Below are 24,552 nucleotides of genomic sequence, written 5' to 3'. Positions count from 1 at the left end.
AATAAATATGCAGTTTGTTTCTTTGTCTGGTTCCCCCCGCCCCCCAAAAGACAGGGTTTCTCTGTATAGCCTTGGCTGCCCTGGACTTGATTTGTAGACCAGGCTGACCTCGAACTCACAGCGATCTGCACCTGCCTCTGCCTCCTGAGTTCTGGGATTAAAGGAAGGTGCCACCATGCCCAGCCGATATGCAGCTTTTAAGTAATAAAAGAAAAAACCAGGAGTGGTATCACATGCCTGTTAATCTCAGCCGTTTGGGAGGCAGAGACAGAGGAATCTCTGAGTTTAAGGCCACCGGGGTTGACAAAGTGAGACCAGGACAGCCATGGGTACACAAAGAAACTTTTTCTCCAAAAAACAAATAAACAAACAAAAAAAAAAAAAAAAAAGAAGAAGAAGAAGAAGAAAGAAAGAAAAGATAGATGCTAGCGTCATTTTTATCTGCCAAACCCCGTGGTTAGGCTAGAGGATGCTCTGCCTTGCCCCCTCCTTCAAGGCTTATAGATGCAAGTCTCCTTAATTGCGTCAAGGTCAGTCAGGGTCACTGTTGCTGTGATGAAGTGCCATGGCCAAATAAACCTGGCGAGGAAGGGTTAATTTGGTTTAGGCTTCCACAACACTGAGGAAGTCAGGAAGGAGCTCGACAGGGCAGAAACCAGGAGGCAGCAGCTGACACAGAGACCATGGAGGGTGCTGCTTACTGGCTTGTTCCTCATGACTTGCACAGCCTGCTTTCTTATAGAACCTAGGCTCACCAGCCCAGGGTTGGGGCCACCCACACTGGACCCTCAATCAAACACTAGCAAAATGCCTTACAGGGGCATTTTCTCAATGGAGGTTGCCTCCTTTTAGATGACTCTAGCTTGTATCAAATTGATATAAAACTAGTCAGGATTTTTTTTTTTTTAAACAAAAACAAATAGGGTCTCAGATTGGCCATCCTGGAAGTGGCTATGTATAGATCGACAAGGTTGGCCTCAAGTGCACAGAGATCTGCCTACGTTTGCCTCCAGAGGGCTGGGATTAAAGGCTTGTGCCACCATGGTTGGCGTGAAGTAGATTTTGAAATGATCTCCCTGGTGTTAATATTAGAGAGTCTTCACTTGGCATCAGTTAGGTTGGAATTTTCTCTAGCAGATCATTTGTTTGGAGAAAAATGCTTATATCCAGTACTTTATCCAGTACTTTTGGGGTAGTGGAGCTTTTAAAAAGTTATTATCTAAAAAATACCCTGACCTGGAGAGTTAGCTCAGCAGTTATAAGTACATGATGTTCTTTTTTTTTTTTTTTTTTTTAAGATTTATTTATTATTATGTATACAGCGCTCTGTCTGCATGTACACCTGCAGGCCAGAAGAGGGCATCAGATCACATTATAGATGGTTGTGAGCCACCCTGTGGTTGCTGTTGAACTAATGACCCCTGGAAGAGCAGCCAGTGCTCTTAACCGCTGAGCCATCTCCAGCCCACATGATGTTCTTATAAGGGACCTAGCTCTGGTTTCCAGCACCCACATGGCAGCTCATAACTATCTGTAACTCCAGTCCCAGGGGATCCCATGCACTCCTCTGGCCCCCAGGGTCACCAAGGCACACCTGGTACATAGACACACTAGCAGGTAAAACACAAAATATTAAGAAATATAAAACCTAAAGATATTTTAAAATACCTAGCATCTTTTATGTTTATTTGCTTTGTAATTCTCTCGTCTTTGGACGTACGTTCTCTATAAAGCTTTCCTCCTCTTTCAAAATTGCTACTTTGGTTTCAGCCACATCTCTGTTGCACTGAGGAGCTCTTCAGTGGTGTGGCTGAGGCCCCATCTGCCTTTCATTCTCTTCTTCTCTCCTGGTTTCACCCCACTGTGAGCCCCATGCTTTCTGCCTGTCGCCGCTGCTGATCAAGCGACTACGTTCAGGAGCTGCATGTGGTGTAAGTGGCAGGCTGCTGAAGGGTGCCCGTTTGGTGTGTCTTTTAGCAAGATTTAGTCAGATTAAAACCTGGTTGTTCATTTTTCCCTTGTTTTTCTTAGGGCTTCCCAGCAGCTCTTTCTTTTCCCATTTTTGTTTTAAATGTTCATTTGCTACATACCTGTTTATGTGCACCGTGTGTGTGTGCAGAGCCAGAGGAGCGCAGAAGAGGACACTGCCACCCCTGGAACTGTAGTTACAGGTGGTTGTGTGGCTCCGTGTGGTGCTGGGAATAGGAAGTGAACCTGGGTCCTCCGCCAGCCACCCCTCCCGCCTTCCAGCAGCTTTTAAAACTCTTTCCTTATCTCAGGGTTTGGGGTCTTGCCTCACCATGATGATTCTAGGTGGTGGGGTTGAGGGTAGGAACTTGGCATGGCCCCTGCCTCGCCTGTCTGCAGCTTCACCGGAGGAGGCAAGGCATGCAGCACACTTTCTGCCCACCTTGACCCACTGATTTTTTTTTTTTTTTTTCTTTTTCTCTGTAATTGTCAATAAATCTCGATCCTTGTTTCTGGATAATCCTCATTGTGTTTAAATGACTATTAGTACTCTTCTGTCGGTGAGTTATTATGCAGCTACTGTGTCTTCAGTTGTGCTGTGCAGATAAGTGTACAGAGGCTTTGTCTAGCCTGCTGTGCCGACTTCACCTCTATCTCATTAGTTCCGTGGGGTAGAATTGCAGTCTCAGAGAGTGGACACATCCTCAGTCTCACGGCGTTTTTCCCTGCTTCCCCCAACTTGTTTGTTTGGTTTGGTTTTTCAAGACAGGGTTTTTCTGCATTCCCCTGGCTGTCCTGGCACTTGCTCTGTAGACCTGACATCTTCCTGCTTCTGTTGTCTGAATGCTGGGATTAAAATGAAAGGCATGGGCCACCATGCCTAGCCACTGCTCTTCCTCTTTCGAGATGTGCCAGCTGACTTGACTGAGTGCATGCTTTCAGATCAGCCTCCCTAGGTCTGTGGCTTCTTTTCCTTAGGGTCAGGGCAGGAAGTAGGGAACAGGCTGCGGTGGAGTGGCTGCCTGTGTGGGGAAGGCTGTAACCAGCTCAAGGCTGTTTAATTATTCATATCCTTCCTTGCAGCATTTCCCTCCAGTTCCTACCCTGCCCACTGTACGTGCTCATGCCTGCTCATTTAGTGACCTGAATGCTCTTCTCAGGTGCCAAGAAGTGCCCTGCAAAAAGGAAGCTATTCTTTATGCTTTTATATTTTTGGTAAAACTGTGCTGTATCTTTCATCTTTAAAAAGACCTATTCAGAATTTTATCTTTTAATATTTTATATAGTTGAAATATATTTTAGTTTAAATATTCATTTTCTCCCAGCTTTCTGTAATTTGATTTTTATTCCTAATGTAGTGCACTTTCGTAATGTGAAGATGTGCTCTGAATAATTAGGAGCATTTGTCTCAGCCTTATTTAGTGAATATGTTTTTGTCATCTTTTTTAGAAAATTGACTCACTCATATTAAGCTTTTATGTCTAATTGTCTATTTAATAACTTTTAATGCCTGGTACAGATAGACTTAAAAATGTTCCTTTGTAATTTTATTTGTTTAAGAAGAGCTATTACTGTTTAAGTTTGCTTCCATGGTTTGCCCCTTAACTTGAAACCAGTTCTGTTTAATCTTCAAACAAATTGTTTTTATAAAGGTCTCTGCATAATAAAGACTTGAAAATTCCATGTATGTCTTTTCTCTTATAAATGAGATCCATTTTTCATTACACTTTCTTTTTGGTTAATAATGTAGGAGCAAAGGCCAAGTATAGTGTTGCAAGCCTTTAATCCTGGTACTTGGGAGGCAGAGGCAAGCACATCTCCCAAGTTCAAAACCACTCTGAAGCCAGACCTACGCAGTGAGACCTTAGCTCCAAAAAAGTAACATTGGAGCAGTTTACAAAAACAGGGTATTTAAGAGTGCCACGCCTGGGCTTGATCCCAGCATTTACTCCCCCCCTAAAATGCTTTGCTTTTGTTTTTTGTTTTTGTTGGTTTGGTTTTACGAGACAGGGTTTCTCTGTGTAGCCTTGGCTGTCTTGGACTCAATTGGTAGACCAGGCTGGCCTCGAATTTACAGTGATCCACCTGCCTCTGCCTCCCGAGTGCTGGGATTAAAGGCGTGTGCCACGACACCTGGCCCCTAAAATGTGTTTTTAAATCATGAAAATTTGAGCCAGGCGTTGTTATGCACACCTTTAATTCCAGCACTCGGGAGACAGAGGCAGATACATCTCTGTGTGTTCAAGGCCAGATGGTCTACAAAGCGAGTTCCAGGACAGCCAGGGCTACACAGAAAAATCCTGTCTCCAAAATAAAAAAGAAAAGAAAAATCCCAGGACTTTGGGGGTTTTGAGACAGAGCCTCATGTAGCCAGATTGCCCTCGAACTTGCCAGTCCCAGATGACTTAGAATTCCTGCTCTCCCTGCCTCAGCCGGCCAAGTGCCCGCAAGATTACAGGTGTGTAATACCACACCCAGCTGAATTGTATTTACTGATTGTTTTTGTGTGTGAGTGTGGGGTGTGTGTGTGTGGGTTCTGGGGTCTACCTGTCTCTTCTGGTTCTGGGGTTACAGAGGCACACAGCCATGCCTGGCTTTTTACGTGGATTTGGGCTCAGAAAACGCTCTTACTTCCTGAGTCATCCATCTAGGTCCTCAGCTGGACTTCAGTTTGAAGGAAAGCCCTCAGGTTATTAGAGATTGTCGCACTATGTGACTCTGGCCATCCTGGAGCTCACTATGTAGCCCAGGCTGGCTTTGAATTCACAGCGATCTCATGTCACTGCTTTCTGGGTGTTAGAATTAGCAGCAAGTGCACCACACCTGGCAATTACACAGAGTGAGTGTGTGTGTGTGCGCGCGCGCGCGCGCGCGCAATCTGTGGCAGTCAGAGGACAACTTTGGTGAGTTGTTTTTCCCCTTGCACCATGTGGGCTCCAGGGATGGAGCTCGGGTTGCCAGGCTTGGCAGTTAGAAGATGGTTTACCTGAGAGCCACCTTTCTGCACTAACGAGATAGATTCTCAAGAGCAGTTGTTGGGGGCCGTGGGACTGGGGTGCTGTGCTTAGTGGAGCTATGTTTGAACTTCTTAAGCTTGGTGTTTGGTTTGGGAAAGCTACAGTGTGGTGATGGTTAGTAAGACGTAAGGAAAATGCAGATAAAGGTGACGCTAGAGACTTGTGCATCATGGACTTTGCATCTGCTTCCTATGGGTAATTCCTCTGTACCTAGAACTCCTAAGCTCCTATTAAAATCTGATAGTAAGTCGAAGGTTCTTAGTAGTGTTGGCTGAGGACGTTAAGGATGCTCAGGCATGCCAACGTTAGCTGGATTTTACATAGGTAGAAGAAATGACACGCTTCAAAAATTCTGTCTTCGCCCATCTATCTGTTTGTATAATTTATCTGTTACTTGCTCTATTTATAGGTGGAAAACCACGAGTTCCTAGTAAAACCTTCATTTGATCCTAACCTGAGTGAACTAAGAGAAGTAATGGATGGCCTGGAAAAGAAAATGCAGTCTACGTTAATAAGTGCAGCCCGGGGACTTGGTAAGACCGACTTGGGTTGACTCATTCTTTTCACAGCGTTCACAGTGGCACTGGAACTCTTTTACTCCTCACCCCCAACAGGGCACTTGCTGGGGTTTGAAACTAATCATTGCTGATGGCAGATGGTGACTGTTGGATTCCCTTTGAACATTCTGAGTTTCTGTTATTAAAACCTTGTTTGTCTTTATGCGTGGCTCTGCTGTCCTTTCTTTGCAAATGTGGTCTGTCTGTAGTTGTTAATAATTTCAGTTGCTGTTCTTCAGCCAGCAAACTTGTATATAGTGGTTTTGGTTTTTGGTGTGGTAAAATTATGAGCAGAGGCCATGATAGAAAACTCTACAAATCTTAGACACGTAAGCTTTAGCTAGTAAGTCATTGTTTACCGTAGTTAACAAGAATAGTTCCTAGTTTCTCTACATTCTCATTGTCAGGGTCACAGTATTCTTTAGAAATTGCATTTGGCCACTTTTAATTATGCCCTAGTTTTCAAGCATTCTTTGGTTAAAAAGAGAAGCCTAGCCTGGGGTGGTGGCTTAGCAGGTAAAACCAGCACCAAATATCGTACTGTCGAACTTGGAGCCACACGGTGGAAAGAAAGAAGTAACTCTCCCAATTTGTCCTCTGATCTCTACAGATGAGCCATGGCACACAGTTCCACACACAGAGAAACACATTTTTAATAGATAAAAAAGAGACCTTAATGCAAAACTCCTTCAGCGTGGGCCTTACCACACCCGCTTCATAGAGCCCACCGTCTGAGGCCGTGGTGCTGCCACCGCTGGTGCTCTGCCACCTTGGGTGTGCCTGCCATATGAACAGCAAGTCTGCCGGGCTGGAGGCCAGCGAGCATGTATAAAGACTCCCTAGGGAGTCTTCCCAGTGAGTGGGGTTTGAACCTTTTCCAGGGAGAAATTAATAATTTCCAGTATGTTTTCTTGTACAAAGTGTGCTGTGCTGTTCAGATGTGATTTTGACCATTCACACTGGAAAGTGGCTGTGTGTATTTTTGACCTGATTCTTTTTCTTTCCAACCATAAAGGACTGGAGGCTGGCAAACAGATTAAACTGGACTCCAGCGCTCAGTTTGGGTATTATTTTCGTGTAACCTGCAAGGAAGAGAAAGTCCTGCGTAACAATAAGAGCTTCAGCACAGTGGACATCCAGAAGAACGGTGTGAAGTTTACCAATAGGTCAGCGCGCCCGTCCCGCTCTGAAGCTTTCGGTGCTCATGGCTTCTCTGGTCAAACTAATGCCTTTGACAAAGAGTTTTTAACTTTACTGTTCACTGTTTTAAAAGCATCAATTAAGAGTCAAGCTGTCCTTGTTCTAAGAAGCTAGTATTTCAGCCCTGGTAGGCAGGAAGGGTGCCCGTGCCTGTGGCCCCAGCTCCAAGGAGGCTGGGGGATTGCAGTGATTTCAAGGACAGCCCGGGCTTCTCCAGAGTGAGATCCTCCCCCAAGCAACAGAAACAAAGAGAGACCATTTGCCCCCCACTCCCCACCCAGTGTCTTGTCATCTTTTAAACAATACAAGATAAATTGAATTAGTTAGTGTCCCTGTGTTTGTTAGAGCTGGCTCCACTTGTGCTCAGCTTTTCTTGTTTTTGTCTGTTGGTTTTCTTAAAGAAAATTTATTTCTGTTTTAAACTATGTGCGTCTGCAAATGAGTACGTACATAAGAGTGCAGATGTTTGCAGAGGCCAGAGGCCTTGGAGCCCCTGGAACTGGAGGTACAGGTAGCCTTGAGCTACGTGACAGAGGTGCTGGGAATTGAACTCCGGTCCTGGAAGAGCAGCTCATGCCCCTAAATGCTGAGCCATCTCTCCAACCCCTCATCTCTATTTTTCTAGAAAAAATTTAGTATCATTTATCAAAGAAAAGAAAATTTGCTATTTCAATTAAATATATAAATAAATTAATTTAGGGAGATATCTGACAGCCTTACTGAGATTGTTACTATGTCATAGCTTTTTTATGCTTGCAACTGAAAAAATTTTGTTGTTCTTGTTGTTGTTGCTTGTTTTGTTTTTGTTTTTGTTTTTTTGCGGGGGTGGGGTGGGGTTGGGTTTTGTTTGCTTGCTTGCTTGCTTTTTTTGGTCTTTAACTGGTTTCCGTTTTGGACAGAATTATTCTGCCCTGTAGGTAGGAAAAGTTATTTCTAGAAGCCCCATGGGAAGAGCATTGTGTTTCTCCTTCTGTACTTGGCCTGCCTTGCTATCTCTCCTTATTATTCCCAGTACAGAAACACACACGGGGATCCGCTCTTGTCTGTTTACTTTTTGAACGTGTGGGTGCTTGTCTGCATGAGTGTGTGCGCACTGTGTGCATGCCTGGTGCCCCCGACAGCCAGAAAGGCGTGTCATGTCCACTGGAACTGGCGTTGAGATGATGGTGGGCCACCGTGTAGCTGCTAGGAATCCGCCCTGGGCTTTGTAGAGCAGCTCTTAGCCACTGAGCCCTCTCTGCAGCCACATGTCAGCTTACTGGATGCCACATGCTCCTGTTACCTGGGGTGTTTAGAAACCCCAGTTACGAAAAACCATCTATTGGCTCCTCGTGGCAGTTTTCTGAAAGAGATAGGACAGGTATATTTATTTCTCCCCTTCCTAGACATGACAAGTCTCAGTTAAGCCTAGGTCTTATTATAACTTAAATTGTTTTTCTAATACATTGAATCACTCCTGTTTCAATAAAATACCTGTTAGGTTACATAAAGACAGGACCCATGGGTTCTTTAGAAGTAAAAGAGATAGGACCGACTGGTCACATGGTACTAAAAGTTGTAAAAATCTGTTTATTCTTTAAGTTGTGGAAAGGGTGGAATGCTTGCTATATGTACCTGACTTTGATTGTTCATATCATTTTTCTTTCTTTTTTTTAAGATTTACTTATACAGTGTTCTGCTTGCATGTCAGAAGAGAGCACCATATCTCACTATAGATGGTTATGGGCCACCATGTGGGTGCTGGGAATTGAACTTAGGATCTTTGGAAGAAAATCCAGTGTTCTTAACCTCTGAGCCATCTCTCCAACTCCAACATTTTTCTTGCTGAAAGGCTCAGTTATTCAGAATAACACCTTAAACTTATGCCTATGTGATCTGGCAGGAGCCCCCCCCCCCCCCCCCCCCCCATGGCTCCACTCTTGCAGCAGTCGCCTTACTCCATGATATGGTCACATCTTTTCTTTAGTTCTTTCCACTTGCAGATTCCATGGTAATCTTTTTGTGCTGTTGTTAGGACCTTGGCCAAGTTCACAAGTGTTGCTCTGTCAGCTAGTTTCTTCTCCTTTCTGTGCCCCATCTTCTTGCTCTTAATTCCTTTTCTCTTTGAAAACTTGCTACATTTTATTTTTGTGTGTGTGGAGTGGGACGAACACACACACACACACACACACACACACACACACACACGTGACTTGTTCTCCTGTCTGTGGACCCTGGAGGTCACCTCACCATCATCCTCTTTCTGCTGAGCCGTATCACCAGCCAGGTTTCATTCCTTTTCTTGGATGTCAGCATTTTTCCTAAGTTTACTTTCAACTTTATTCAGCAGTTTTTATTTTAACCGGTAATTCATTCTCTCCCTCCCTCTTTCTCTCTCCTATTTCTTCTTTTCCTCCTCTTTTTCGGCAAGGTCTTTCTGTGTTACAGCTGGCTGTCCTGAAGCTCACTGTGTAGACCAGGTTGGTCGAGCTCACTGAGGTCCACTTGCCCCTGCCTTCCTAGTGCTGGGATTAAAGGAGTGCATCACAACACCGGCTTTGTTGTCCATGCTTCTACTTGTATTTCCATTTTTACTTTTCATTGTTCAGATGCTGTATAAGACAAGTGTGGATATATTTTGTGTAGTGCACGTTCCTTCTGGGAGACACTTTGATAGTTGTAATAATGTCATGTTTTGATTTTCAGTGAATTATCCTCTTTAAATGAAGAATATACTAAAAACAAAGGCGAGTATCAGGAGGCTCAGGATGCCATTGTTAAAGAAATTGTCAATATTTCCTCAGGTAAGTGTGTTTGAATATGTCTTTTTTTTTTTTTTAATAGAAAACCATGAGACTATCTGAAGATTGTTTTGCTTCTGTTTTAATTTTTTATTATTACAGTTATGTATTTGTGTGTGTGTGTGTATGTGCGCGCGTGCGCGCTTGTGGAGGCCAGAGAATAACTTGCAGGAGTCAGTTCTTTTTGTACTATGTGGGTCCTGGGATTGGAGTAAAGGTAGTCAGGCTTCGTGGCAGGCATATTTACCTGCTTGGCCATGTCTCTGGCTTTTTTTTTTTTTTTTTTTTTGAGTCAGGGCTTCTCTGTATCTCTGACTGTCCTGGACTCCCTTTGTACACCAGGCTGGCCTTGAACTCACAGAGATCCACCTATCTCTGGCGTGCACCACCACGCCCAACCTTTTTTTTTTTAAAAGTCGGGATCTTTCTTTCTGGTTGTTGTAGCTAGTCCCTAGTTGAAGTGTCCTTTTGCCTTAGCCATTCAGTGCTGGGCTTGAAGGTGCAAGCCACTGTATAGTGTTGGCTTTAAGTCATTATCTGTGGGTTCACAGTGCAGAGTACAGAAATAAATACAACTGTAAAGCAGATCCAAATTATACAGACAGGCTGTTTGGTAACTCTGTGGGCTGTTGTACAGATTGTCAGTCTATTACCCACACACCATTGCAGGGTTGCTGTGTGTTGAAAGGACAGTAAACGCTATGTGCCTGTGAAGAGGGTGAATATGTGCTCAGTGCAGGGCAGGTAATGGTGTGTATTAGGCTGAGGGTTTACACATGACCCTTACAGAGGTAACTCAGATGAGAGCTAACAGCAGTGACTGTGGGACAGATGACATGAGCCAAGGTGACCCAAAGAGCAACAGTGTCACTGGGGAATATTCTTGCCCCAAATATTAAACTGCTGTGTGAACAGGAAGCATTAGGTAGATCTGGGTGGTGGGGCGTCCATTTCCATGTGTGGACTCTACACATGCTCCTTTTAAGAAGCATAAACAGGACAGGCTCTGTTCAGGACTGAGGGAGACTCACAGGGACAGCCAAGTCAGGGGCCCGGCCACTGACTCCTCCAAGCCCAGCGCTGGGGTTGAGAATAGCTGTAGAGGACAGGCCTGGGGGCCAGCGGGGTGCTGTGTGCCTTAGGACACACTGACAGCAGCAGGAGGAAGCAGGAGGAGAGATGCTCTTTTTCTGAGGGTTCTGAGTCATTGAGCTGTGATGAGGCTTTTAAGAAGATACGTACCTGCCGGGTGCAGTGGTGCAAGCCTTGAATGCCACCACTCCAGGAGGCAGAGGAGCGTGGATCTGTGTGAGTTTAAGGCCAGCCTGGTCTACAAAGAGAGGTCAGGACAGTCAGGGCTACACAGAGAAACCCTGTCTCGAAAAACCAAAACAAACAAAAAAACCCAAAAAAGCCATATGCATGTTTAATTCTGAAAATTGTTTTTCTGTTGAGTGTTCATAATAAATCAGAAGAAACTTGGAACTTCTGACTTTATTTTCTGGTGTGTGTGTGTACTGGTGCAAACACTAATGGGATGCTTTGTGATTACATCTCTGCTTGGGATTCCAGGCTACTAAAGCACAGTAATTTGGTTATTTGTGTCCTTGAATCTAATTTGTATTTTAAAGAACCCTACAAATACTGTTACACATGTGAGTCTTCCTCAGTGAAACAGAGCAAACCTGTTTGCACCTAGCTAGTTAAGGGTGTGGATTTTAACCTTTGAATCAGCCTGGATGTATGCTAACTTCTCTTAAAATATAGTGGAACATTTTTAGATTTTCCTTTCTCTTCCCCATCCCTCTCCATGGGCTCAGATTTTGGCCTAGCTAGGCTAACCTCAAGGTTGAAAAAAATATGCTTTTAAAAAACTATTACAGGCCAGGCGTGGTGGCGCACGCCTTTAATCCCAGCACTCAGGAGGCAGAGGCAAGTGGATTGCTGTGAGTTCGAGGCCAGCCTGGTCTACAAAGTGAGTCCAGGACAGGCAGTAATACATACACAGAAATCCTGTGGGGAAAAACAAAACAAAACAAAAAAGATTACAGGGCTTGTGAAATGGCTTGGTGGTTAATGGTGCCTATGTGGCCTGGGTTGAGGCCTAGGTCCCACGTGGTGGAAAGGAAGACCTGACTGCCGTGTAAGTTTTTCTCTGGAGTCCACATACATGTAGTGGATCATGTGGCACATGTATGCACACCCAATAAATAGATGCCTCTTTAATTATAAAAATTTATTTTGTTTTCGTCTTGAGACAGTCTTGTACATTGCAGACTAACCCTGAGTCCAAGCCTCGGCCTCCTGAGTGCAGAGCCCAGAGGGGGTGCTGGGATCCCTGGACCTGCAGTCGCAGGCAGCTGTGCGCGGTCCAGTGCGGGTGCTGGGAACTGAGCGCAGGTCTTCTGCAGTGACAGCCAGCGTTCTTAATCCAGCTCTGCTGTGGTTGCAATCCTGGCAAATTTAAAAGCAGTAAGGAGTGGGGGTTGTCCAGTGCCAGTCAGGGTAGTGCGCACACCTTTAATCGCAGCACTATTGAGGCAGGGACAGGTGGATCTCTGTTAAGTTAAAAAAAAAAGAGCATATGTTTATAATATAATGAGACGATTATTTTATATGGCCATTTATAGGTTAATTATTACCACCAAAACATTACTTTTAATGTGGAACGAAAGGTGAAAAATGAGTGGTTTGGACATGGCACCCGCCCCCCGTTATCTCATTACTTGGAAGGCAGGAACAGGCAGATCTCTAGAGTTCAAGGACAGCCATCTGGCCTAAAAAGTGAGACCCTGTCTAAGAAACCAAAAATTTTCAAGTCAAATTTCCAGCCATTTAAACACAAAACCTTATGTATTCTTAAAGCTAAGCTTTCTGGGTGACCCAGAAGCATCGGACTTAACAGACATCCATGTGCTAGGTTATAAGCGCCGCTGCCCGTTATGGTTTAGGGTTTATTTAGGGTCTAAGTTCTAACCGCTGTTGTGTTCACACGCTCTGTCTAGCCTGTGTCAGGTAGTTTTATGTGGCAGCTTTTCTTCTAATGCTGTAGCAGAGTGGAATCCTGAATCAGCTAAGTGGCTAAGTGGCTGATAGGGATCAAACCATGCTGAAATCCTGATGTGCTATTGCTTGGACAAAGCTGCCTACATTTTTACAGTCTGTGCTTGCATGTTTCTTGTGGTGGTGGTGGTGGTGTGGTGTGTGTGTGTGTGTGTGTAGTTTTTGTGGTGGTGTGTGTGTGTGTATGTAGTTTTTAAGACAGAGTTCCTCATTGTAGCCCTGGCTGTCCTGGAACTCACATTGTTGACCAGGCTGGCCTCAAACTCAGAGATCTGCCTCTGCTGTGATTAAGGGCATGCGTCACCACTGCTCTCATGCTAGGTAATTTGGATTTCATAAGGAAAGACCTTGTACTCTATTGCTGAAGCACCCAAGGAATATAGTAAAACACTTAACACCATGTGAGTCTCAGCTCCAGCACACGTGTTGGTTTTTTTCAGTGGTCCTGTGTACATCTCCTTGTTGATGTTTTCACAGGCTATGTAGAGCCGATGCAGACGCTCAGCGACGTGCTAGCCCAGCTAGACGCCGTTGTCAGCTTTGCGCACGTGTCAAATGCAGCACCTGTTCCTTACGTACGGCCAGTCATCTTGGAGAAAGGAAAAGGAAGAATTGTACTGAAGGCCTCCAGGCATGCTTGTGTTGAAGTTCAGGACGGAGTTGCATTTATTCCAAATGATGTGCACTTTGAAAAAGATAAACAGATGTTTCACATCATCACTGGTAAAAAACAAAACAAAAATTAAGAAGGGGGAAAAACATAAACCAAAAAGCCTACTTTCTGGGCCTTTGTGAAGGATTAACTTCTTTTAATGATGGCATGGAAATAAAGTAAACCGATGAAGACCGTCTGTCTGTGGTGTTAGGAGACTGTGTTTCTCTGCTTGATAATTCTTTCAGATCCTGATTAGAAGGACGATTCTTGTGGTGGCTAAAGTTGAAGAGATGACATTGTATTGATAGAAAACTTGGGTTTTCCCCATAAAGCTCACCAGAGCCAGTTCTTGGGAGAATGCGTAGGAATTGTTTGGAAAAACTGAGCTTAGGCTAGCAGGCAGCCTTCTTAGATGTGGTGCCGTGTTCACATTCGCTTAAAAGACCGCTGACCACTCAGAGAGCAGAGCTGAAGCCAGAACCCAGCAGGTCAGGAGGAAGTGGGAGGTGTGCAGGTATACTTCGGGAAATAATGACTGCGTTTTATCATTTCCCTAAGTGGGTCTTTAGATTGTTTATTTAACCAAGTAAATTGTACATTTGCCAAAAGAAGGGTCATGTGTAGCATGGAGTTGAAGTGATTGGAGGAGCTTACCCAGACTGAGTATTTATTTATTTAGCTTTTCAAGACAGGGTCTCTCTGTGTAGCCTTGGCTGTCTTGGACTTGCTGTGTAGACCAGGCTGGCTTCGAACTCACAGCGATACTCCTGCCTCTGCCTCTGCCTCTGCCTCTGCCTCTGCCTCTGCCTCCTGAGTGCTGGGATTAAAGGCGTGCACTGCCATGCTCAACCAGACTGATTATTTATAACTAACCTGTTTATTAATGAATAATACTCCATGAGTAATCAGTTGAGTCTACTGTAGACATCATTAAATTAGCCAGCAGGTATCTGTGAGCCCAGGGAACACAGTATCTATGCAGGCCATGGTGGAGATCGAAGTTAGCTTCATGCTAAAGGGCTCTGTGCCGGTCTGTCTGAAGAAATGCCAAGAACATGGTGCTCTGGGGCTGTGGACCCTGACTTTGTGCTTTTTTATGGCTTGTGAATGGGTGTGTCACTGTGACTACTAGTAGCTTAATTGTTAGTAGAAAAATAAATCAATGATGTTGCTTTTTGATATAATTCATTTTGTAGGTCCCAATATGGGAGGTAAATCAACATACATTCGTCAAACTGGGGTGATTGTACTCATGGCCCAGATCGGGTGTTTTGTGCCGTGTGAGGCAGCAGAGGTGTCCATTGTGGACTGCATCTTGGCTCGAGTCGGGGCTGGTGACAGTCAGCTGAAAGGCGTCTCCACGTTCATGGCTGAAATGCTGGAGACTGCATCCATCCTTAGGTATGTGTGCCCTGGCCACTGAAAGTGGAGACGTGTGGCTCCACTTTGCATGAAATACATTTGCAGATTGAGCTATAATATGCCATGGGAATTCTTAGTTTGGTGATTGTTTGCCTCTGATCTGTATGCACTTTATGTTATCTTAAAAGGGGTGATTGGAGCTGGGGACACCTGTTATCCCAGCTACTCTGTAGAGTCAGGTGGGAAGAACTTGGGCCTAGTTGTTTGAAACCAGGTTGGGCAAATAGCAAATGCCTCAAAACAGAATGAGGAAAGCAGCTTGTAATCCAAATAAAAAAGAGAGAGAGAGATGGAGAGATGGTTCAACAGTTCTGAGCACTTACTGCTCTTGCAAAGGACCTGAGTTTGGTTTCCATGGTGACTTAGAACTGTAACTCTGGTTGCAGAGGTGTAGTTGTAGTAAAGCTGATGCCCGACCCGTGTTCCTGTGTGCACATACATGCACTCAAGCACCCACAGATACACAGATACACATACATAGCTAAACATTGAAGTCCTTACTGTTCGTAGGAGTTGCCTCGGTTTTCACTTCCACTGGTCACAGCACCTGTAACAAGCCATGTCTTTTACTCAGGTCCTTTCTGTCTGTAAAGCCAACGGTGAAGATGCCACTTCCCTGATGGGTCTTATGGGCGTGAACATATTTGCTCTTTGACCTATTGCTGTTTTAAGTTTATTTTTTATTTTATGTGCTTTGGTGTTTTGCCTGCGTGCATGTCTGTGACGGTATCAGAGAACCCAGGTTGAGCACCCAGCACCCACATGGTGGTTCTCAACTGTAACTCCAAGAAGAGCCATCAGTTAGCTAACCAACCACTGAGCCATCTCTTCAGCCCCCACTGAGGTTTTAAAGAGTGCTGGAATCCTGTGTATTGTGACAGTTTAACACAGATGATTATTTTAATAATTGATCAGTAAGTCCATATCTGTAATTTTAATTAGAAAAAAAGATGAGGTGGCAATTGACAGAAAAGAAAATTGGGGAGTGGTGATGCACGCCTTTCACCCCAGCACTTGGGAGGCAGGGGCAGGTGGTTCTCTGTGAGTTCAAGGCCAGCCTGGTCTGTACAGTGAACTCTCTAGGATAGCTAGAACTGCAGACTCAGATCCTGTCTCAAAAGCCAAAGGGGTGTGGGAGGGGGGCAGGGCAGAGAACACACGCATGGAAACTGTCACTCATCAGTGGGAATTAACTGTCCTCTACAAGCAACACTGCTGCAGGCACCCACTGCCTCTGCCTGGTAGCTGTTCTGTCCCCTCTTCCTTCCGTGACGATTTCCAGACTACATTTATGTGGTGTAATTATGCATTTCAGGTCAGCAACCAAAGATTCCTTAATAATCATTGATGAACTGGGACGAGGAACCTCTACTTATGACGGCTTTGGGCTAGCATGGGCTATATCAGAGTACATCGCAACAAAGATTGGTGCCTTTTGCATGTTCGCGACCCATTTTCATGAGCTCACTGCCTTGGCCAGCCAGATACCAACTGTCAATAATCTCCACGTCACAGCGCTAACTACTGAAGAGACCTTGACTATGCTTTACCAAGTGAAGAAAGGTGAGTAGGCACACCTTGACGTGGGGGCTTAGTGTGCGAGGTAGCATCAGCCGCGTCATTGACTCGCCGTTGTTACTAATCGATGTTATTCCTGAGAACGTATTTCCTTCTGGCTTTCTAGTCTGAGACAAGCAGAGTGCGTTGTCTGTGTTGCTGCAGTGATAAAGGGAGAAGGCTGGTTTAGTACAGTCATCGGCTGTAGGTCACCTGTTGCTAGTGTGTGTGTCCGGGGGAAGAGAAATTGCATTGACACGAGTGATTTTTCTAAGGCTCTAGTTGGTGTAACTAGTGTGTGTGTGCCTTGTGTGGGTTGTGCGTATGAGCCACAGGTCTAGAGGAGGTCGTTGCGTCTCCTCAAGCTGGAGTTGAGGAGGTTGCACACTCCTCACAGGCGTCCTGAGATGGAGCTGTGTCCTCCGGGAGGGCTGCCCTCACCTTTAACCACTGCGCCATCTGTCCGGCTCTCTTGTGCATTTCAGGTTGTGTTTAGAAACACTTTCTTTTAAACCTGGTGAGTCCAGATGCCGCGACAGTGCTAGAGGCAGCTCTGGGGTTGTTTATCTGCTGCTGGTGTGGCATGCTTTCAGAAAGGCTGGTGGGTGTGAGTCTGGAACACATTCATATTACTGAATCAACGGTGCATTGGGAGGTTTTTCTATCATATTAGATAATTATTTCACCAGTCATCAGAATAAGGTTTTTCACATGCCTGTCTTGATTTCCCTGAAAATGTTTTTATATTTTATTACTGTCCACATAGTCTTGATGCTTTCCTCTTTGTTATTTTTGCTTCAATGGGAATTAAACAGTAGGTGTGTAATTGAGTGCAGCTACTCTATAGTAGCACAGCTTGCCCGTCCTTGCACAGTCCTGGGTCACTTATTACCCAGGTCACCGTTTGTCTGCAGTGAGGCAGCATGAGTGAGGATGGGAGTCACATCATCACAGGGGCATCTGAGGTGCTTTCAAGCATATGGCTAATATATTTGAAATAATCTAAAGTTGTGTTTTCTACTGAGACAATAAAAGGGATATTTCATTTACATAAATGGTGTTTCTTCTCCCCCTCCCCCCACCTCTGTTTCCTCTAGGTGTCTGTGATCAGAGTTTCGGGATTCATGTGGCTGAGCTCGCTAATTTCCCTAGGCATGTAATAGAGTGCGCCAAGCAAAAAGCTCTGGAGCTCGAGGAGTTCCAGAACATTGGGACTTCCCAGGGACGGGATGAAATGGAGCCTGCCACAAAGAGGTGCTGCCTGGAAAGAGAGGTGAGTCAGCGGGCTTTAGTTCCTGAGTCTCCTCGGCACTGTGTGCCGGGTAACCAGGAGAAGTCACCCCGTGCGCTGTAAGGGTTTCGGTGTTTACGGTGTGGTCATTCGTACTGGCTCATATTTCTTAGCATAACCAAAACTCCATCCCTGGGTTGGTTGGTTGGTTGTTGTTTTTGGTTGGGTTTGGGTTTTTTTTGTTTGTTTGTTTGTTTTTGTTTTTGTGAAGCAGAGTCTCACCTTAGCTCTAGCTGGTCTGGAACTCATTCTTTAGACCAAGATGACGCTGAATTTGTAGAGATCCACCTGCCTCCAGAGTGCTGGGAGTAAATGTATGAATCACCACCCCTGGCTCCTAGTCTATCGGTCTCTCCCCTACAGCCTCCCCCTCTCTCCTCCCCCGTCTCTCCCCTCCTTCTGTCCCCCCTCCCCCCATGTTGCGTTGTGTCCTCCTCCCCGCCCCCCCTTTGTGTGGTGGAAGGGTTGGAGCTGGAGTATAGTCCCATGATAGAGCAAGCGCCCACACAGCGGCAGGAGCCTGGCTGTGGCTCCTGTCACCCCACACTGCCCTCCCCCAATATCATTTAAAGTACTAGATTTGATAGCAGGAGTAAAGAATGATTAATCTAAATAAATGTTAATCTAGATTTTAAGTTTTAGTTAAAGCTGTCTGGTTAAATTGAATAAGTAAAACAGCAACAGCAGAGACAACGCCTGGCCTCGCAGGTGAGGAGAGAGTGACTGTCAGCGGGCGCGGCTTACATGCAGGTCAGGTGTTCACACAGTGCTGCAGCAGCGTATGTCTAACTTGTTTCTTGCTCAGTAATAAAAGCATCTTGCTTGGTCCTGGCAGCATTCCGGTGGCGCACATTGTGACAGACTTTTACTTGGCATATTTTTAGCTTTTACCCAGTGGGCTTTCCCCCCCTCTTCCTTTTCTGTAAGGACAGATAGTTGCTATACAAAAAGGAAAATATATCATAACTTGCTCATAATTTTAGATATGGAAGGCTGCCACCCTGAGCATGGACTGGTTTTGTATCCACACTTTCCTTAATATATCAAACTCACAGATCCTGATGATTGGGATTAGGCAGGCTGTTTTATGTAATTCCTGGTTTCCAAGAAAACTGATATCATGTACTTTTGATATAATAAGACATGTTTTGAAAAGTTTTAAAGCTAAAGGAAACAATGCGTTATTACTGCTGTTGGTATAGGTGTTTGGTCTTTGTTATTTAGAAAGTCCATTTTATCTTTTAGCAGTGCTGGAGTTTGGCTTTTCCTGAATGGGGAGGGGGTTGCAGTCAGTGTGTGTGTGTGTGTGTGTGTGTGTGTTTTGCAGTGGTGACATGCAGAGTTCAGAGGATAACTCTCAGGAGTTCTCCTATGTAGCCTCAGAGACCGGGCTGCGGTGGCCAGGCTGGCCTCTGCATGCTGAGCCATCATCTTCCTGCTCCTCTGTGTGACTTTCAGTAGAGAAATACTTCTTTCCTAGTTGAATATCTGCTGCTGACCTATTAGATCCTTTCTGGTGCTTACACGGCCCAGGTGGTTCCCTGCTGTGGTGGGCCGCACAGCACTTAACTCCTGCTTCGGCCCTGCTGCAACTTCTTTGAATCATCACAAAAAGTGTGTGAAGTTGGTAATATTAATACCCTATTTTGTAGATGAAGAAATTGAGTTAAGAAATTGCCCACAAAGTAATAACCATGTTCTTTGGTATATCACCCAGCAGTAAACAAAGTAGAACTGTGTGCACACTTGTATGCGTCTTTGTGTGTGTAAAAGAGTTTCAGGGCTTATGCCTTTATGTTTGCCTTATAAACCTTATGTTCTTTTTTTCCTGAGATTAAATTCCATGCTAGTTAAAGCAGAGGGACTTAGAGCTACTAAATTTCCACTCCCTGTCATTTGGAAACAAAATGTAAATGTCTTACACTTGCTCCAGACTTGCTCTGCAGACGTTCCTAGCAACCAAGGGCTGTGATTCTAGAAGTTGCTTGCCCACTCATGATGAAAATCACATCTGGCAGTGTGTTTAGATGAAAGTCAGAGCTCGAGTCTGAGGCGGGAGAGATGACAGAGCAGGAGGAACACCCAGGAACATCACACACACACACACACACACACACACACACACACACACACACGAATAAAAATAAATAAACAAAATTGGCAAAATAAATCTTTAAAAGAAAAATGGTTCACTGTAAGTGGCTTTAAGGAGACACTGTAATGACTTTGGGACATGTGTGTGTTTCAGCAAGGTGAGAAGATTATTCTGGAGTTCCTGTCCAAGGTAAAGCAAGTGCCCTTCACCGACATGTCGGAGGAGAGCATCACACAGAAGCTAAAGCAGCTGAAAGCCGAGGTGCTTGCAAAGAACAATAGTTTTGTAAATGAAATCATTTCCCGGATAAAGGCTACGTGAGCATGCAAAGGGTGAGCTCGGGGGGTGTGTGTTCTGTAGTGCTCAGCATCAGAACCTGGGAGAGCAGTGGACTCAAGTAGTCAGTACCTTCACCTGAAAACATGTTCAGAAATATTTCAGAGTCACAATCTGTAGCTGGGCACTGTTTAAACGGGCTTGGACAACTTTAAACACTGCTGAATTTTATAAATAAAATCATGTAGTTTCTAGATTTGGGGTGCCTTGTATTTCTTTGTAGTGTGACTTTCTACTAACATTTACTTATGCACCTTGTATAAATAAAGAATCTCAAAACACAGGCCACGAAGATCTCCACACATACATAGTACATAATTTAAAAATGATTTAGCCCTCGTGTGGCGGTGCACACCTAGAGACCCTGCCTCAAAAAAAGCTCCGACATAGCTGGTTAACAACAAAATTGGCAAAAGACCTGAATAAATATCTTTCCAAAGAAAATAGGTAAGGGTTGACAAGCCAATGAGAAGGGACAGAGCTGAGAAATGAAGGAAAAACTACATGGAAAACGTTACTGTGGGTCAGGATAGCTAGAGTCCAGTGGACACTGGTGGAGGAGGGGTGGAGAGGTGGAACCCCCTCGCCAGTCAGAATGTAAAAATTCAGCCCCATTGAGAAAGGGTCTGGCAGGTCCTGAAACATTTTAAACCAGTCATTTCTATCCTGGGTATGTGTCTGAGAAAAAAAAAATCACAACAAAAATGGGCACACAAACACAAAAAGATTTTTATTTTTCTTTGGTAGCCAAAAGGTGAAAAGAGTCAAAGTGTCCTAACAGTGGGTGAGTGTGTTAATAAAATGTGGTCTGGCTATATGTTTATCTGTGTTAAGAGAAACAAACTAATACACGGAAGACATTGAAAACGTGCTGAGTCAAAGACGTCAGTCCCAGGAGTCCACTCAAGTAGGTGGGCAGTGCCCTGGGGCTGGGGAAGTGGTAGCTGAGGGGTTCGCTGTCTGTGAGGTGAAAGCTTAGTCCTGGGCGGACACACCTGGCAACACAGCAAAACCATCGCGTTGCGGACATGGAACGGGTGATCATTGTGTGTGAACAATGTCGGGCAGCTATAAACAAAGGGGTTTTGGGACTGGGTGTGGTAGTGCACACCTTTAATCTTAGGGCTTCGGGGGCAGAGGTAAGCGCTCTGCGTTCAGTGTCTGGTCTGCATAGTGACCCAGTTTTTAATTGCCAGACGCAGAAATCCATGCAGGCTACTGCTTACTGCACCCTCCTCCTAAGCTGCCTGCAGTTTCAAATGACAGTGCCCACTGTTGGCCAGGATATGCGGATGTGCTGGTTGGTATAAGCTTAGTAAGACTGAGAACACGGCCCTGGCGTTCTGTCCCAGGGGCGCATTAGAATGTTCAAGCTAGCTGAAAGAAGCGAACTACATGCAAGGCAACATCAACAGGCCTCAGAACAGGAAGCAAAAGAAATCGAGTACTCCACTTCTCCCCCCACCCTTACATGGCGTTGTTTATTGCTGATGCGTGTGGTGTTTCACCTGCGGAGTCCAGGCAAGGGCACTGGATCCCCTGACTCTGGAGTTACAGACAGGAGTCACTATTGGGGTGCTGAAAATCGAGCCCCAGTCCTATGGAAGAGCAGCGAATGATTTTAACCACTGAGCCATCTCTCCAGACCAGTGTGTAACTTACGCAAGTGAAGGGTAGAGCTTCCATGTAATTTTGGCATGAAATTAACTTGAATAAAATGCGTGTGGTGTGGCTTGTGTGTTGAGATAGGATCTTTCTGTGGCAGGCCAGGCTGGTCTGGAACTAGATCCTCGTGCCTCAACCTCCCAAGCCCTGCACGGGAGTCATTTGCTTATCTGCTCATTTCTTGAGACATCTCACTCTGTAACCCTGACTGGCCTTGGGCTCATAGAGATCCATCCGCCTCCACCTCTTGAACGCTGGGATTAAAAGCATTTACCACCACTCCTGGCTCAGCCAGGAATTTTTATTTAATTCAGAGGCAATTTTTAAAGTGAGCTGAAATATTTTCATCCCTTGGATGGCTGTGAAAGGGTGTTTTTAGATTGCTGTACAGAAGCATGTTAAAAGTAGAAATCAGCTGCGACGGGTTTTAGTTGTTAGGACTACAGAGACGAAAGAGCCAGCGCTGAGTCCAAGACAGCATGCAGTCTCAAAAGCCCCCAAAGCAAGGCTTCTTCCGTGCTCTACAGGAAGCTTGGTGTTCTAAGGTGTTCTTGAAAGATGATTTAGGATGCTGGGGACTCCAATATATGCTAATGAAACAACCAGGCTCCTTCCGTTAGACGCCCCCTCCTTTTAGAACCTAAAGCACACTGTCTTTTGGCCTGTTAAGAAGAGTTCGTTTGGGCTGGAGAGATGGCTCAGTGGTTAAGAGCACTTGTGCTTCCAGAGGACCCAAGTTCAGTTCCCGGCACCTGCATGGAGGCTCAGCAAACACTGCCTGTAACTCCAGTGCCAGGGTCCTGTGTCTCGGCTTCCGGCTTTCCGGAGCACTGTACTCGCATGCATGCATACTCCCACATAGATAACACACAAGCATACATAATATATCTTTTAATCTTTAATTAAAGAAAGTTCACGTGAATTTTTTGCTGTAATTTAGTGGGTTTTTGTTCACAGTAGAAGTACTAATCGGTAATACCAGAATAAAGTGACTGTTAGTGTCTAGATCATAAACGCGACCGTATTTAACATGAACTCTGTTAGACGTGGAACTGTGTTTCAGAGAAAACAATTAGTTGTGTACTTTAACAGTAAAAGAATCCATCTAAGAGCAAGACGGTGGTGGCGTCCGCCTTTAACCCCAGCACTTGGGGGAGCAGAGGCAGGCAGGCATTCTGGTGTATGCCGAGGAACCCTTTCCTGAAACACCCACCTGCACCTCCAAAAGCCTTCTAAGGTGTAATTTTGTAATTGATTATATTTTTCCTAATTTTTTGAAGAGGAGATTAAAAGTTCTAATGAAACAGATGGTGGGAGTGTGTGTGTGTGTGTGTGTGTGTGTGTGTGTGTGTGTGTGTGTGTGTTTGTTTAGATATATAAAGTTGCCAGCTGTACTGACTTAGCTGGCCGGGTGACTAGGATAGGTATATTTAAGAATAACTTGTTCTCAGAGTCTCAGTGTTCCATATAGCGAGCACGTCCTGTGAGACTTGAGTATTAAATACATCTTCTATCCTTGGTCTTTCTGCATTTAGCTTTTTTGGGGAAGTTTTTACCCTCAGCATATGGTGTGAGCTGCTGATTCAGTACCGAGTGGCTCTTTAAGCTTGTTAGTTATATTCTGTTGATTAAAATGCTGTGCAGAATAGTGAGGAAAAGCCAGTCCCGGGTCTGAAATAAACAATGTTAATTAGCTTGTGGAGAACAAATCAAATGAGTGAAGAGGCTTTTTATACAGATTCCCTACGTTTGGGTTCAGGAGGGAGGGTGTGGTCAGGCAGGAGGCTTGAACACGCTCAGAGTGACATCCTGTTAGTGAGAAGCCGCGTCCCCAACGTGAAAGAATAGCTTCTGCCAGATGTCCCTTCTCTGTGCCCACACTACTTTTTTTTTCTGACAGAGCTTCAGAATTTACACTTGCTCTGTTGCCCACCTGTGGTCTCTACACTGAGGAGGAGCCTGAGTTTAAGGCCAGCTTGGATTTATAGAGGCCACTTGAGGCCAGTCAGAGCTACATAGTGAGCTGCGCAGTCTCAAGCGCTAAGCACTCTGATGGCCTCTCTCAGATCGTGCATAGCCTGGCACGGCGGTGCGGAGGGGTGGTAACTCCTCTTACACAGCACGCCACTGTAGTGATTCACTCTTCCTGTTCTCCCAGGGAGGGAGACAGCCTTGCCTTGCTCCACCTCCCTCTCCTCCAATTTCCTTCATTCCCACGGTTTCAGGCAACATTCAGAAGATGGTCAAGTTCCAATCAGCACAGTTTGTAGTCTGAAGTGTCCCCCTGCACATAAGCAGCCATATTGGGAAATCAGGAGCGAAAGAGCGGTATGTTGGTGATGTTGGGTCTTGGATGGACTGCCCTAACTGATTTTCTTGAGAGAGCATCTCATCATGAAGCCTAGGCTGGCCTCTGACTTGAGACCCGCCTGCTTCGGTCTCCCTACTCCAAGGACTGTAGGTGTGGACTAACATGCCCTCCCCCACGTGGCCTCGCGCATCACCTAGACCTGGTGACTGGGAGATTGTTGCAGTGTCTGATTCACCTCCGTGAGGCAAACAAATTAGAACTTCCCTTAAATGGTTCCATTTAGAAGAAAGAAATTTTATCTATAAATGGTTCTTATTCTAAAGAGGATCACAGCAACAGACTGCTTGTTTAGACTCCACCAGTGAGTGCAACCCCAGTACATTTTATAAATCATCTTGGATGGAGATAGTTATAGTCAAATTGGGAGTAATTAAACCTAAACTAATTTAACTTTTTAATTCAATCACTGACATCCAGGTTTAAAAGGTACCACCAGGATGCCTTTTTTTTTTTTACACCCAGGGTTTCATGTAGCCCAGGCTAGCCTCAAACTTGCTGTGTAGTAGCTGGGGATGACTTTGAACTTTGAAGTTTTCTGCCCCTGCCTTCCGAGTGCTGGGGTTACAGGGTTATGC

At 45.0% G+C, this 24,552-nt stretch overlaps 1 protein-coding gene across 1 annotated transcript in view; it reads left to right on the top strand.

Moving 5' to 3' along the window:
* The window catches only part of Msh2 (mutS homolog 2), a 52,592-nt gene extending 32,662 nt beyond the window's left edge, over positions 1 to 19,930 (top strand). The window contains exons 9-16 of the mRNA XM_051158353.1: positions 5,395 to 5,518; positions 6,558 to 6,708; positions 9,428 to 9,525; positions 13,063 to 13,308; positions 14,437 to 14,641; positions 15,978 to 16,225; positions 17,317 to 17,492; positions 19,759 to 19,930. Coding sequence (XP_051014310.1) covers positions 5,395 to 5,518; positions 6,558 to 6,708; positions 9,428 to 9,525; positions 13,063 to 13,308; positions 14,437 to 14,641; positions 15,978 to 16,225; positions 17,317 to 17,492; positions 19,759 to 19,926 — 1,416 coding nt within the window. The 3' untranslated portion in view covers positions 19,927 to 19,930. The remainder of the gene's footprint in view (positions 1 to 5,394; positions 5,519 to 6,557; positions 6,709 to 9,427; positions 9,526 to 13,062; positions 13,309 to 14,436; positions 14,642 to 15,977; positions 16,226 to 17,316; positions 17,493 to 19,758) is intronic.
* Positions 19,931 to 24,552: the final 4,622 nt, after the last annotated feature.

This window comes from Acomys russatus, chromosome 1 (genome assembly GCF_903995435.1).
Source record: "Acomys russatus chromosome 1, mAcoRus1.1, whole genome shotgun sequence".
Lineage (NCBI taxonomy): Eukaryota > Metazoa > Chordata > Mammalia > Rodentia > Muridae > Acomys > Acomys russatus.
Note: the sequence above shows the minus strand (reverse complement) of the source record. Positions and strands in the feature narration are given on the sequence as shown.